The sequence below is a fragment of the Vitis riparia genome, chromosome 17, assembly GCF_004353265.1.
Source record: "Vitis riparia cultivar Riparia Gloire de Montpellier isolate 1030 chromosome 17, EGFV_Vit.rip_1.0, whole genome shotgun sequence".
Lineage (NCBI taxonomy): Eukaryota > Viridiplantae > Streptophyta > Magnoliopsida > Vitales > Vitaceae > Vitis > Vitis riparia.
This window is the reverse complement of record NC_048447.1, coordinates 13,948,577-13,965,026: the sequence shown is the minus strand read 5'-3', so window position 1 is coordinate 13,965,026 and position 16,450 is coordinate 13,948,577. Positions and strand designations below refer to the sequence as shown.

The 16,450-nt window shown below is 32.6% G+C and overlaps 1 protein-coding gene and 1 long non-coding RNA gene across 6 annotated transcripts; both read right to left on the bottom strand.

Annotated features, from left to right (window-relative positions):
• Positions 1-1,274: 1,274 nt before the first annotated feature.
• On the bottom strand, positions 1,275-4,161 carry LOC117904982 (pentatricopeptide repeat-containing protein PNM1, mitochondrial). The gene is made up of 2 exons (XM_034817828.1): positions 4,104-4,161; positions 1,275-3,543 (listed from the first exon to the last, which is right to left on the bottom strand). Exon 2 carries the CDS (start codon positions 3,297-3,299, stop codon positions 1,647-1,649), a length of 1,653 nt encoding a protein of 550 aa, XP_034673719.1. The 5' UTR covers positions 3,300-3,543; positions 4,104-4,161; the 3' UTR covers positions 1,275-1,646.
• Positions 4,162-6,011: 1,850 nt separating this feature from the next.
• Positions 6,012-12,897, bottom strand: LOC117904696. 5 transcript variants are annotated; one of them, XR_004649616.1, is made up of 5 exons: positions 12,261-12,897; positions 12,005-12,081; positions 9,288-9,330; positions 7,046-8,060; positions 6,012-6,402 (listed from the first exon to the last, which is right to left on the bottom strand). It is a non-coding gene; the product is annotated as an uncharacterized LOC117904696 (long non-coding RNA). The 5 variants fall into 5 exon arrangements; XR_004649618.1 differs by having other exon boundaries at positions 6,012-6,395; XR_004649617.1 differs by having other exon boundaries at positions 6,012-7,170; positions 7,544-8,060.
• Between the last annotated feature and the right edge of the window lie 3,553 nt (positions 12,898-16,450).

The window sequence follows — 16,450 nt, the reverse complement described above, 5'->3', positions numbered from 1 at the left end:
ACCAACCTTATCTCCTTTTTATTGATAGCAACACTATTGACAGACCAAAAACAGAAGTCAGCTAAACGGGTTTTCTCCTCAAGCTGTGTGGTGGGTCAAGGGAAAGGTCATTCAATCAAAACCTGTTTTTTGGCATTGCCTAGTAAGATCATGGCATCTTCAACAACATCCTAGTATGATGGGTAAGAGGCATAGGTTTGAGTCATGAGGGCGTTATGCTGGGCAAGGGATTGTTAAAGTGCAACAATGTTGATCTTAAACCTGACAATCACCCAAATGATGGTTATTAAAACAAGTCCATGGGATGTAACATCAAATGCCATAAAAGGTTTGATCGATTTTTATTAAACATTAATTGGTTTTCAAATGAGATGATCAAAACCCAATTCAAGAATAGATGTTAAAATTCACTAAGCATCTTCAAAGTTGAATGCTCCATATCAAGTTAAATTCATTTTTTTAATAAATTGATTTTAATATTATATAATAATAATAATAGTATTCAAATCATGCAATAAAGGTAGTTACTTTAAATGTTTTTTTTTTCATTTTTATAATTAAAACCTTTTTATTATATCAAAAATCACATAGAGAATGATTCTGATTAGTCCTCCACTTATTTTTCATTTCGGCCCCCCATTGGGACTCAAACCTAGATCCTCCCAAAAGCCCACCTTACCAATTGCCAGGCCTTTGAATTGAGAACAATGCACACGAAAAATGAAGGTGGTTGACAATCCATTGATAATACAATTTAAAGAAACTTTGAATCAGGAAAAAACTTTCATCAAAGATGAATTACCACCAAGGGATTTTCCAAGTATGTCTCCTCTTACTATGGCCTAGCCTTTCATGGATGCCTAAAAACCCAAATTGTACATTAGTTGCCCAAAGTGAGAAGCGAAAGAAGAAAAGGAAAGAAGATGCCTAAAAACCCAAATTGTACATTAGTTGCCCAAATTGTACATCAATCAAGGAAATGATCGCTTTTGGGAATCTCTTGACCATCAATTTTTACTATATCATCTCTACTCCTAGTGTTCAAATGGATGACACATATATTTTTATGCCAAAAGGTCAGAAGTGGTTTTTCAGTTTGAAATTCCAAAAAATAAAAACAAAGCAATTGAACTTACAACATATAGGAGACAGAAAACATTATCAGTTAAATCCATAATTGAGTCTACAAGGGATCTTATTCTTGTAAAGCAAACATGATAGGGAGGCCAATAAGGAAATAAAGCATTTGAAATACAGAAGACAAAAATCAGAACTTGAGAGGAAGTTGTCTCAACTGATTATCTGTTTTTTTGGCATCAACCCATACTATCTCAGGAAGTTCTACATTGTCTACAATCTGGCGGAAGCTAATACAGCTTCCAGCAAGTTTTCTACTTGAAGAAGGAACTAGAAAATGAAACAAAGAATAATACACTGCCATTGGAGTTCTTGCTTAGAACAGCAATGTTGATATTCATGTTATATGAACCATGTTATGAGTCAAATCAATCTACTTTGAGCACTGTTTTATTTCAGGTGTTGCCAACAGTAGCATCAGAACAACAAGCATAAAAAATAAATGATCACAATGATAAATTCATACCCTTTGAAACTTCCAACATAGCCCAAGCAAAATTTTAATGAGATCAAAAAGCTCGCCGCATTCGTTTAGGCTTCTTCACAAAACTGAGTCTGATTTTTCTAAGGCGCCTCCTCTTCCGCGCCATTTTCTCAGGCAATGTTTCTCGTTTTTTCTCCTTCTTTGCCACTGTGGGTTTCTTCACAAATCTTGGATCCAACTTATAGGCCTTGGGTTCCACGGGTACCCCTCTATTCACTGCTTCATTGAAGAGCACATTTGCTTTATCAAGGCGACCATGAGCACACAACTTCCCCATCAATAAATCATATGTCTTGATCCCGGGCTTGCATCCATCCTCCTTCATCTTTGAAAAAAGACTCATAGCATGATCGATCCTCTCAATTCCACATAAAATTTTTATAAACTCATAATATGCCTTCTTATCAAGTGCATTCCCGAACCCTGCAGATTTCATCCTATCAATCATCTCATCACCCTCTCCTACCCTTGCTGCCTGATATAAACTCCTTGTCAAAACAAGAAATGTGGTTTCATTAGGGTAACATCCCCATTCACCCATTCTATAAAACAACTTCATTGCATCCTCAGTCTTCCTAATCTTACATAAATTAGTAATCAAAACATTAAAAGTTTCCACCTTGCGTGGAACCCCAGCAACATCCATGTCCACCAAAATCTTCTCTGCCTCGGATTCAAGACGAAATGGATCCTTTTTCCTACAAAGCTTACAGATACAATCCAGAATAGAATTATAGGCCATTGTACCAATTTCAAACCCTCCTCTATACATCTCCTCTGCCAACCTCCTCGCTTCATCAAGCTTCCCATCAACACACCACCCCTTTATAAGCAAATCACAGATCGCTTCATTAGGAAAAATCTCATCGGCCACATTTTTCACCATTTTCTCCGCATGACTGGCAAATCCCTGTTCGCAAAGCTTCGAAACAACCATTGTCAGCGATTCTCGGTCTCTCCGGAATCCATAATCCACCTCCATTCGATCAAAGAAGGAAACCACCTGCGTGGCCCGGCCCGCCCGGACAAGCCGGTCCATTGCCGACTCTAGGGTTTTAGCACCGGCGAAGTTGCGACCATCCATTAGGACCTCGTGGATGGCCTTGAAATCATTCCGGCGACCGAAATAATCGACAAAGAACGAGATTGTTTCATCAGAATGAGCAAAATTTGGGTTCGAGGAGAGCCATTTGTAAAACCCTAAAACTGTACGGCCGGCATCAGGGGAAGTATTGAGTGTTTGGAGGATAAGGGGAGGAGAGGGAGTAATGTGAGAAAAGCTGAGCTGGAGCCTTTGGATAATGGGAACAGGTTCTGAATCCGGATCCTTAAGGAGTTCAGAGGAGAGAGATTGAGCGGTTTGGGAGTGATCATCATCGGCACTGTCGTTTGGTTGAGATGAGAAGCGCCTAGAGAGAGGAAACGAAGGAGAGACAAAGTGGCGTTGTGGGGAAGAGAGACAGTAGGGATCTAGGGAGAAAGACTGTACTAAAGAAGAAGAAGAAGAAGAAGAAGAAGAAGATGATGATGATGAGAAACGAAGAAGAAGCCTGCGGAGTTGGAGAGACGTTAATGGCGTCGAAGATCTCCACATTTTCAACAGGAGGGAAGTGTCTGTAGAAAGAGAAATCTCAAACCCTAAAAGAGGTATCGGAGGAACCAAGTGCAGTCGGCCCATTGTATATAAGGTAGAATAAGGAGGCCCATTTTCCAGATGACAGGCCCAGAAAAAAAATTGGGAAAGTTATGCTTTGGGCTGCCCATCCCAAAATAATAACATTTTTAAAACCCAACTTTGCACAAAAAAAATACGTACACTGATGACAAAAAAATTAGGGATTTCATGCACTCTGCTGTGAGGTGTTATTTCATTCCGAAATTGCCCTCTCTCTTCAGCCACTTCAGTGTCCACATCAGAAGGCCTACAAAACCAAAAAAATTCAGAGACTCACTCGCTCGATCACCCAGCCTTCTTTTCCAATGGATCAAGCTGGGCACCAACCAGGACATTTGATATAGCCAGGGATTGAAAAATCGGGAAATATCGGATATCGGTCGTCACCGAAACGATAATCGCCACCGATTATCGATCCACGGAAATATCGCCAAAAATGGGCAAAATCGCCGATATATCGGCGAAATATCGGTGAAGCACCGATAAATCGGAAAATTTCCCGATATTTCCTACCAGTCCAGCCCGCGCAGTTGTGTTTTTCAGCCTGGCTCAAAAATCGTGGATTTAGGGTTCGTGAAATTTAAATCCAATGGCACAACAGCAAAGAGACCCCTAAAACAGATCCAGAAAACACAAGGAGCAAAAGAAAAGCAATTTTTTTTGGTTTTCTTTGGGGGTTTTGAATGGATTTTCTCGGAAATCAAACGAGGATGAATTTTCCCGGAAATAGAATGGGGGATGGATTTTCTTGGGAATCAAACGGGGGTTGCAAAAAAAAAAATAATAATAACATGATTAGATTAGTACCTGCGAGGATTCAGATTTGAGAGTAGCAGAGGAAAATAGGGCTTTTTTTTAGGGATTCTCTCGTTGGAGGACAACTTCAGAAAAGGGTTCTTGATGCCCGAGAGAGAAGTGGCCAAGTGGGTGCCTTTTTTATTTTTTTATTTTTAGATTTAGTGGAGATAAAAAAATAAAAAATAAAAAAAATAAAAATCATGAGAATAATTTTCCACTCTCTATATAAATAATTATTAATTATCAACCTTTATTTGGATTATTAAATAAATTAATATTAATAGAAAAAGTTGTTATCACGTATTTTTAATAAAATTTTAAAAATTAAATCTCAAATAAGATATTTTATATAAATTAATTTAATTTTTCATTTAAAATATAATAAAATATATAAAAAAATCATGAGAACAATTTTCCACTCTCTATATAAATAATTATTAATTATCAACCTTTATTTTGATTATTAAATAAATTAATATTAATAGAAAAAGTTGTTATCACATATTTTAATAAAATTTTAAAAATTAAATCTCAAATAATATATTTTATATAAATTAATTTAATTTTTCATTTAAAATATAATAAAATATATTTGAATAAAAATATTTTAAAATTTTTTAAATAAATATTGTCTTCAACCGGATGAATAATGAAACCACATCGATATCTTCCTTAGTATAAGGACTATTGCAATCTCATATGTATTATATTTATATATAAATTATTTTTATTCAATAAAATTAAATATTTCTTAACTCAATTTTAACTTTATACACTTTCAAAATTCATATATATATATTTTTAAAATTCAAATATCGAATCTACCAATATATCTCTATTTACGATATTTTTCTTCTTAATTATATATATATATATATCAATAACACTTACAAGATAACTTAAAAATGTGTATTATTACTTATTTTATCATTTTTTGAAGTTTTTTCAAACATTCCTATTAATTTTAAATAATTTTCACTCCACCGATATTTATGAAAAAATATCCACCGATATTTCTCCGATATTTCCGATATATCCGTAAAATTGAAGTACCGATATATCCATAAAAACCGATATTTCAATCCTTGGATATAGCTTCCTTTTTTGTTTATGTTTCTATTTTCTCATTTGCTGCCTTACATTTTTAGGGGCTTCGTGCATCTCCACAAAGTGCTGGGTTCTCATTTCTTAATGGTCGGGTGCTTGGTGAACTGGATGACTTGAGACAAGTTGAAGCCAAATATGCAGCTTTTCTTTTTGAACAGCAACTCACAACCTTCCTTGAGAATATATATGGAATGATAAGAGACAATTTAAAGAAATATTTCCCCATTGCTTGGATTGTGTATTCAGGAAATTCTTCTTAGCAATAGTTAATTTGAAACAAAATATGAATGGAATGACTAGTTTCATTTAATATCAATAGCAACTCAAATTTTAGACATATCATAAGCTTTGGAATCTGTTTTATTTGAAATGTAAAGCTAACAACTATATCTATGGAAAATGTATCTATTTTTTTTCCCTATCAATACCATCAGAGATATTCCTATTGGCCAGAACAAAATAAAAAATTGCTCAAAAGTTCATCATCTCTTATCTGAGATTCTGTTCTTGTGGTGGTGTGTGATTGGAAACCAAAAAAATTATCTAAAGCTGTAGTCTTCCAATTGTTTCAGAGCATCTTTGCAGAGAGGTACCCAATGTTCAGTTCTCCAAACAGACACACACACAACCAAGTGAATCCCAAACAGTAATTTCTCAACAAAGTGAAAGAAATGAAAAAGTTTAAAGCACTCAAGAGTAGAGATTTGTTTTCAATGAAAATTATCTATCCCCAATTGTGCACACAAAAGGATTTGCTTCACACTCTATCATATAAGCATCATTCAACATCATAACCCATCATAAAAGACATGAAGAAAAATCAAGCTACTGGATTGAAACAAACAAGACCGGTTTCAATTAGACCCACATTTACACAGTTACAATGAGGGAGAGATTTGAGAACATTATTTTGCTTCTGAGAAATGTGGGGAGGGGATGGTAAGGTAAGTGAAGAACAAAACATAGTTCACTAATACAAAAGAGTTACAAAATCTATTCATGTTGTACTAGCTCAACACAAATGCACATTTTTTTCTTTCTTTATGAGTTTTTCCCCTGGGACATATCTGCTTTCTTCCAGAAATTTAATGAACTTCTCCTCAGCAGGAACCACCCACGGTGGGTTGGTCAAAATTTCAAAAGATGCCTCAGGCTCCACCTTTTTCTCTGAATGACTTGACCTTAACCATTTTCCTGCAATCTTCATGAGTCTGGATCAGTAAATTTAGAAACTGAAAGCAAATGCAAGTTCAATTAAATTGGTATAAGTTTTACCTATTTTGATATCTGCACATTTTAAGGTTATCAGGGCATTTTAATGTTATCAGCCTAAAAACAATACCTTGATTATAATTAATTGCACAGGCACATACCAAAGCTAATGCCTTGAGTTAAAATCAAGGCAACAAGCAACTTAACTTTAAATAAACATTTTCTTCCTTTTGCTGAAATTTTCATTCTCAATCATGTTGTTACATGCTACAGTCTTCAAATTCTTTTAAAGAATACGTACTTATAAAATATTAAATAACTAAGAGGATGAAGTTATCTAGTTAGAAGGCAATGATATAAAAGGTTCACAATAAGATTATATAATTCTAACACCAATAAGTTTCTGAATTAGATACATAAGTTTGATCAATCTCCAATGTGTTTAGGTATCAATTCATCTAATCCTCAAATATAAAGACATGGCTAAATTATCAAAGCATCCAATTTTCCTTTTGTTTTTTTTTTTCATAGCTTGGGTAAATGATTTGTTAAAACAACATAGCATATGCAATGTGAGTGCTTTGCTTGTTTTGAGATATCATTCAAAAGAGGAACAAATTAAGAAAGTATACTGTGGAACTTCCTGTATACTAGGAACGTGTTCCTCTTTTCTTTGATGGATGCTCCCATTGATAGCTCACAATCCATAACCCTCTACATGTATCACATATTTTGAAGCGCCAGAGCAACATTGATTCTAACACAAAAGAAATAACCCAACTTTATCAACTGCCTGAGAAATATATTGAAAAGATATGTCTGCCAATTTAATTCCTCAAATGCTGAAAAGAAAAGTATAGCACTATAAGGAGCTGATCTTTTATGACTTAAAATTAGGTTAATCTTCATAGCAATTTATAACCGACTAGGCTACATCAAGAGGCCTCCTACAGAGCAACAATACTTGTGCACTAATATTGGATAATTCTTGTAGAAGCTTCTAGAAATTCCACTAAATTCAACAAAACTTTTATCCCAAATGCCTAGGGTGGAAGCCTCAAGTAATTCTACAACAATATCAAATAAATCAATGCAGTCAACAATAAGAACTTGTAATAGATGGTTAATACTTTGAATAATATTTATCTGCTGCAGCTCCCATAACAAGCCATTTTATATTATTCTGAGCAATGATTTTTACAATCCTTTCTCAATATTTTCCATTTCAATCCACAGTTTATAAGGCCGCACCTGTAGAAATAAGCCACATAGTCAAATAATATTTGACAACATCTAATCATTTGGGTGAAAATTAGTCTTCTAGGAGGATCTCCAGGATGAAGTAAACATGGTTCAGAATTTTGAACTTTCCACTGTTTTTCTTTTGGACAAGTTACACTGTCTAAATAAACTTCAAAGTTCAAAACCAATGGAATAAGAATTCAAAACTATGGACTCAATGCTAATGCAATGCACTTCAATTGTAACCAAATTAACAAGGAAAATAATGAGAAGAAATAATACCCCCATTTGGGCAAGAATAAGAAGGTATTGATTGAGAAGTTTCAGCATATTTTTGCCTTTCATGTTCGTAGGAAGCCTTGACCGCCTGTTGTTTCAATTTGTTAGCTGAAACCTTTTTGTTCACTGCAAATAAAAGAAAAATAATAGTTATTATCTTAAAAGTACAAAGAAATCTACCAAATAAGACCTATGCAATAAAGTCAACAAAAACTAAAGATTTTTTACCAAAAATTTATCATGTATTGCATGTTGAAACAACTAGTATCACTCAAGCAAATTAATTGGAATTAGATTAATGTATTAGCTCGTTTGATCATAAACACAAAAAACAAAAAAAACAAAAAAAACTAGTGGAATTGCAAATCCCGGATTAGCAAGCCTCTCCGATTTGAGAACAGAATGGGTCAAACAATTAGACAATAAACAACTTTATATCAACTATAATTTCCAGCAGAATGATGCTGAAAGCTAAAGAACACTGGAATCAGAATGTTAATATCACTCAGATTTGACTAGAAGTCAACAAAATTGTTCTCTCACATCCCAATAAATGAGAAACGGGGTACAGGGAGAAGAGAGCTCAAATGATAATATGATAATAAGCAAACTTAGCACACCACTTTTTGATTGAAAGCAAAGCAACATAAACAGAAACTTAGTATAATGATTAAGTGAAAATTCTAACCATTGAGATGTATTAATCCTGGCAGTTGAATATCTTATTTATATAAAAAACTGATAAAGAATACTGTGGTAGGCTAGTAGCACTCTATGGACACAGTAGATCCTCCTATTATCTGGTATATTTGTGAGCAGATTCCAAAAACTATGAACATTGCCAGTTACTCAAAACCTGAGACAGGTTCCATGTTCAATAGTTTAAATATATTATGTTGTACTACATATTAATGGATCAGTTACACCAATATAAAATACTGTAAGAATAGGGAACCATTAGTTTTTTATGATAGGCATTCTTGATCAATTCGTTTATCAGTTGATAGAAAAAGTTGGAACTGATTTAAGGAAATGAATGACAACTCTACTAATAAGATGGCATAAAATTTAGGATGCAATTCTGGTGGGTCATATCAGATTGAAAATCAATCCAAGCTCAATCTAAACATGAAGTTCATTTGTCTAAAACCCAACTCAACCGAAGTTGCCAAATCCAAGCCTCTTTTATGAACTCAGGTTTTAATCAATTGAAGTTGCAAGATACAATATCAGCGATCAGAGGGCCCTAGTTAAAGGTTCCAAATACTTCACATATTTAAATGTTCCAAAATATCTTGCTACAGGTATTAGAATTCAATTTCCAGGGATAAAATTAATCAAAATGCAGCATACCTAGTCAATTTGATAGCTGGAAGTTTATTCATTTTCTGTTCTCCTGCAGTGAAATTACAAAGCATCGGCAATGTGAGACATTCACATAAGCATTAGAGAGGTTTCATCAATTTCTAAGTAAACATACGGGAACAAGGCTGGCACAAGGGAGAACAAATAACCGCACTACTCACTGCATATGAACTCTAGTCTGGTGGTAATTCATATCTGACCATCATTAACAAGTGAAGGGGGGGCTTTTTTATTAATGAATTTTTTATAAAATTGAAATCAATGTTGTATACATAACTTTGCAAAATGTGAGTCCAAGGAAACCAAGAGTCCAACAAGGCAAAAGACAAAAAGTGCAATATATCTGAGTACTAAGAGGATAACTACAACAATATAACTGCATCTGATCCTCACTATCTTTAGATTTGATTCCACTATTTTTTAACTATGCTCTAATAGTTATATCCCCATTATCTCATATCCCATGTAATTTATAGTTGGTTATTCCATCAGAGACAAATGATGAATCTTCAAATAGACTTGGGAGAGAGTTTTTATATACTATAACTCTTCTAGTTATAAAGGATGTGTTTCCTATGCTATAACTCTTCTAGTTATAAAAGATATTTTTCCTACTAATTTCTATCATTGTCAGGAGAATTATTCTGCCCTCACAATTTGACACTGTTTGTGAGAATGACCATAAAAAAGCCATCTCCTATCAATATTGCAAAGCAACAAGGTTTTTACATCCTCTTCTTCTAAACAACACTGTGAACAAAGTATTGACAATCCTTTAACTGCAATGGTGAAGAAAGCCGCTATTGCCCTAGGGGCTGATTCCCTGATAGCTTAAATGAACTTGGCATGTATACAACATTCCCACCTCTTTTTCCTCTGAACCTCTTACCACCCCTTTACTACCTTGGGTGCATTCTTAAAACCCTCCTCATCCTCTTTCTTTTCTGCCATGCCTCATTCTATGGCTGCACGACAACCTCTTCAACTCCTTTCAATCCTCAGCATTCCTAATTCACTTTCCATAATCCTAATGCTTAGAACCCAATCAAATACAACCAAAGACACCATCTTCTCAATTTCAAGCACTTTCTAATGATTTCAAGTCAAACCCTGATTTGAAATCCAATAGGTCATACACTGATTTATGACTCAAATGTGCGGAACCCTTACAGGGGTTTTGCCAAATTATTGGCTAGCATAGGCTATAGCCATACTCTTTTGTTTATATGGACCAAAACTCGCACCATCATCATTCCTTTTATCACAGCCCTGGATTTGCAATTATTCACAAAAAGTATTCCCAACAGATAAATTTGCTCATTTCTTGTTAACATGCTCTACATCAAATAGACTAGATTGTTTATTTGATAAAACTGTGAAGGAGTTTGCTCTGTTCTTGTTTCTCTTCCTCTATTTCTTCTTCATGCAATTTTTCAGCATGGTATTCAACCACTTTAAGCTTGTCTAGACTTTTCAGCCACTTTAAGCTTGTGGCACTTTAAGCTTATGTAGACTTTGTCAATTTATTCTTAATAATTTTCTCTTCCTCTATTTCTTCTTCATGCTATTTTTGGTATTCGGCCACTTTAAGCTTGCTTTGGTATTCAGCCACTTTAATATTATTGTTATTTATTTTTCTAACTTCTTTTGTCCACGTCTCAATTTTTATCAGAAACTGATTATAATAACTTGTGATCATATTCCCTTCAGATCACGATTAGGGGCTATACAACCAAAGAAATTAAGAAGTTCTTATTATTCCAATTACAGGCATTGTATTGTCTAACATCAACTTCAGATGAAGTACAAAGAGAATTATAGTTTGAAATATAGTTCTGGACCTATTTCAATAGATGTTTTAACTGCTATGACCAGAAGCTTTATGCATATTCTTCATTACTCTATTTCTTCCTTTCAGAGACCTTATACCTTCTAAGAGGATGCATACCACAGATGATGATACATCAAGTACTTAAACAGTCAACAAGTACCCATCTTGGATGACAGAGAAAAACAAGAATTTCAAAGATGCATAAAAACTTATAATAAGAACCAGCCTTCACTCCACTAGGCACATATCTACAATGCAAGAGACAAAAAAAAAAAAAAAAAAAGAATAAATGGCCACTAAAAAACACTAGGGTTTCAATATTAATGAATTCCAACACATTGAAGTAGCTGGAATAATCCAAAGAAACAAACAGGCTGTAATCCAAATGAAAAAAAAAAAAAACAAAGTCTATTACAATTCTATAGTGTCGAAACTTTGTGAATTTAGCATCAATCTTGAATGAGTCTTCAAATTAAGCTCAAAACAAGCAAGTATTGCATAGGAAATGAGCACAAAAATCTTCAGCTCATCAAAGTAAATGAGGAATACCAATAATATTATAGAATATCAACATGAACCATACTGAAATATTGGCCGAAATATTGATATTGCTTTGTCCAAATGTATGTTCAGTAAGATTTCAGAATTGACACTCATTGATATTGATGGTAAATAGGCGTATCAGCTTATCCTACGACCATGTAACCTATGCCCGGACAATCTAGTAAGTGGTGGCATAATTCAATTTTTTTTACACATGGAAGTTGTCAGTTACCTCTCATTAATAAGCCAGTCCATGTAATACCACATCAATGATCCATAAAACCAGCGAGAAAAAAATAAAGAAAGAAAGAAAGAAAGTTGAAGTACTCACCTGATCAGATTTTTTGAAGTAATCCGAAGAGCTTTGAAGGCAACACCAATTAAACTACTTCCAGTTATATAAATTCCCTTAAAAATGCAGCAATAACGCAACCATCAAAACAACGATCCAACCAAAAAAAAAAAAAAAAAACAAATATAATGTATCAATTTAACCTAAACCTCCGCTGGTTTGACAAGAATGCAAAAATTTTAGTAGTTGTTTTATTTTGGTGGATTTTACAAGGGAGGAAGGGAAGAGAAAGTACCAAGCGGCACCCAAGACGCAAACGCCGATGGCGGAGAAGGTGTAAGGTGAGATCTGAACCAGTGCGCGAGACCATGAGCTCGATGCACCCACCATTGATTCCGATCACCAATTTTCCCCGGATCTGACCTTCGTTTCAGAAATTAGGGTTTCTGGATCAAGTAATTTGGGAACAATAAGGATATCACCTTTCCCGATTTCCTCCCGTAGTCCCGTGTCTCTTCCTTCTGATTCGTTTCTCATTTACCAACACATCCACCTCATAAATTCTTCTCCTCCGCAGCATTATTACTTTTTTTTTGGGAAAGTTAGGTTTTGGGCTGTTGATGTTTATCAACAAAATGGGAGACGAGAATGTTACAGAAATGAAAGAGGTTAGGTTTTACAGCATTTTGGGTTTCTGAGATTGAGAATGGGAGAGAATGGGAAAAGCAGTATATGAGAGAAATATTGGCTTTGTGGCTTTTCTGAGGGTTTTTTCTCTTATGAATTTTCAGATGTGGAACGCTTAGCTGGCAAGGTGAAGGGTATTTTTGGCATTAAAATACACATAAGCTGAAAGTGCATGATTCTCCAAATATTTTCTAATTACATTATTAATTTTGAAATACGTAAAATTGGGTTATCAAAATCATATATTTTCCACCGACCCAAAACCTAACTTTCCCAAAAAAATATATATATTTTTTTAAAATTCCCAAATTAAAAAAAAAAATTCCTCAAGTGAACTCGTAATATATATATATATTTAAAAAATTCCCAAATTATTAAAAAAAAAAAAAAAAAAAAAAAAAAAAAAAAAAACAATTCCTCAAGGGAACTCGTCTCTTCCCATGAAAAAAAATGGAAAAAAAAATATTTTTTTAAATATATATATATATATATATTTAAAAATTCCCAAATTAAAAAAAATGGAAAAAAAATTCTCAAATTAAAAAAATAAAATAAAAACAATTCCTCAAGGAACTCGTCTCTTCAAGAGAAAAGTTCTCATGGAAAAAAAAATATTTTTTAAATATATATATTAAAAAATTCCCAAATTAAAAAAAATAAATAAATAAAGACGAGTTCCATGAAAAAAAATGTATATATTTTTAAAAAAAAAAATCTCAAATTATTATATTAAAAAAAAAAAAAAAAAAAAAAAAAAAAAAAAACAATTCCTCAAAGAAACTCGTCTCTTCAAGAGAAGAGTTCCCATGGAAAAAAAATATATTTAAAAAAAAAAAAAAATATATATATATATATATATATATATATATAAATTCCCAAATTATTAAAAAAACAATTCCTCAATGGAACTCGTCTCTTGAAGAGAAGAAACGAGTTCACATGAAAAAAAATTAATATATTTGTAGTCCCCCATTTGACTATGAGACTTTCACGCCACCTTCAGGGAGTACCCTATGGAGGACCCGACTTCAAGGAAGTTTCCTACTGGAGACACCTGGCTTTAGAGGACCATGGCCATGGTGGTGGGTGAGGCTCCTAGGGATGCTGAGGTGGGGAACAGTGGAACGGGTGCGGATTTTCCGGGGACCAGACTGAAACAAGAGAGGGGGGTCTTCATTTTCGAGAGATGATTTTTCAGAGGGGGAAGCGGAAAAAAACCTGAAGCTGGATGAAGGAGGGGCGGTCTACTGGTGAGAGATTTTTTTTTCAGAGGTTGGGGATATAGAAAAATCTGGATGGTTCAGGAAGAAAAGGGAAAGCTGGTTGGAGAGGGAGAGACACCTTTGGGCTGCCGTTTTCAAAGATATTGAAGCAACAGCTGGGAGCAGAGAGAATAGAGAGCAGAAAAGAAAAAAAAAACAGAGGAAAAAGCAACAAAATAGGAGAGGAAAAAAAAAAAAAAGAGAAAAAAAGCTGGTTGAAAGGGCAGAGCTAAGAAAGGGAGCAACAACCAGTTTTGGGAGGAAGGAAGCCGAGTTTGAGGTTGGAGCAACACATGAGGTGAGAAGTCGAGTTTGGTTTTAAGGCATTCATTGCATTTATTCTGGTTTGAGGTGTATATGACTAAGATCCTCTCTATTCTTGGGATTATTTTGATGGTCCAGATTCCAAGTTTTTATGCTCTATTATCATAGTTGTCTTGGCTCGTGTTGTTGTTTTCCTTTAGTTTCAGTGCTCTTTTTTTTTTGTGCATTTGGGGTTGTTATGTTTTCGTTAGTGCTTCTGAGCTCGAGAGGCAAGAAACTGTGTTCGTGGGGAAGCGGAACTGTATTGTTTTTTTTACAGGGGTGCTTTTCTGTGTATGTCATCTATCAAATGATGAAAGTGCAGAATGGGAGGTAGCGTACACAATTGAAAGAGCTTTGACCCAAAATAGTGCTTTTTAAAAAAAAATCCAAAAAATAAAGTTGTTTGGAAAATAATGCCCGATCTAATGCGTCTGTGCCACATAAGCTGCCACGTCATAAAACCGTAGTTGGTGACTACGGTTTTATTTTTCTAAAGTGGTTAGAAACTGTAGTTACCAACCACGGTTTTAACTTTAAGTTTAAAGCCGTAGTTGGTGACTACGGCTTTGACTTTTTTTTAAAATGGTCAAAGCCGTAGTCACTAACTGCGGTTTTAACTTTATATATATTTATATATAACTTTAATTTTTTTAATAAAAATATTATATTATTTTGATTTTAAATATACTTATTTTATTATTTTAAAAATAATAATATATGAAATTAAATAATTGATATTTTTAATTTGATATAAATATATTTTTAAATTTTATTAAAATAATATACTCTATATTTAATATAAATATATTTAGTTAATTATATTTAAATATAAATAAAATGTAATAAATTATGAAAGCCTATTAAAAAACAAATAATATAAATTATTATATTAATTAATAATTTTTTATATACTATATGTAAGTGGTATATAATGTCACATGTATATAAGTTAAATTAAGTTTAAAATTTATCATATTTTAATTTAAGTTCATAATATTATATCGATATGATAATAATTTATTTATATATTTAAATAAATATGCTAAATTTTAAACTTAAATTAAACTTTTATATTTATATATATATATATATATCTGTGTGTGATATTATCTACTACTTACATATAATATATAAAAAAATTATTAATTAATATAATAATTTATATTATTTTTTTCTCCAAATAGGCATTTATAATTTATTTATTTTAAATAAACATAATTTATTATATTATATTTATATTTAATTTTAATTAAATAATTATATTTATATTAAATATAGTGTCAATTGTTTTAATAAAATTTATTTATATATTTAAATAAAAATTTGATAAATTTTAAACTTAAATTAAACTTTTATATATATATATATATATATATATATGTGTGTGTGTATATGTGTGAGGTATTATATACCACTTATATATAATATATAAAAAATTATTAATTAATATAATAATTTATATAACTTTTTTATTTTTCTAAATAGGCATTTATAATTTATTTATTTTAAATAAATATAATTTATTATATTATATTTTAATTAATTAATTATATTTATATTAAATATAGTGCCTATTGTTTTAATAAAATTTAAAAATATATTTTTATATCAAATTAAAAATATCAATTATTTAATTTCGTATATTATTATTTTTAAAATAATGATATAAATATATTTAAAATCAAAATAATATAATATTTTTATTAAAAAAATTAAAGTTATATATAAATATATATAAAGTTAAAACCGCAGTTGGTGACTACGACTTTGACCATTTTTAAAAAAAGTCAAAGCCGTAGTCACCAACTACGGCTTTAAACTTAAAGTTAAAACCGCAGTTGGTGACTACGGCTTTGACCATTTTAAAAAAAAGTCAAAGCCGTAGTCACCAACTACGGCTTTAAACTTAAAGTTAAAACCGTGGTTGGTAACTACGGTTTCTAACCATTTTAGAAAAATAAAACCGTAGTCACCAACTACGGTTTTATGATGTGGCAGCTTATGTGGCACAGACGCATTAGATCGGGCATTATTTTCAAAACAACTTTATTTTTTGGATTTTTTTTTAAAAAGCATTATTTTGGGTCAAAGCTCCAATTGAAAAGGCTTGCCGCCTTGGTTTATTTGGAGTAATATTTAATACTTAAGCATGATCATGGGTCCCATATGGATGACTTTTTGACCACTTCATGCCCAACCACCCTGGCCGTGTGTTTTACTCCCATGCCAT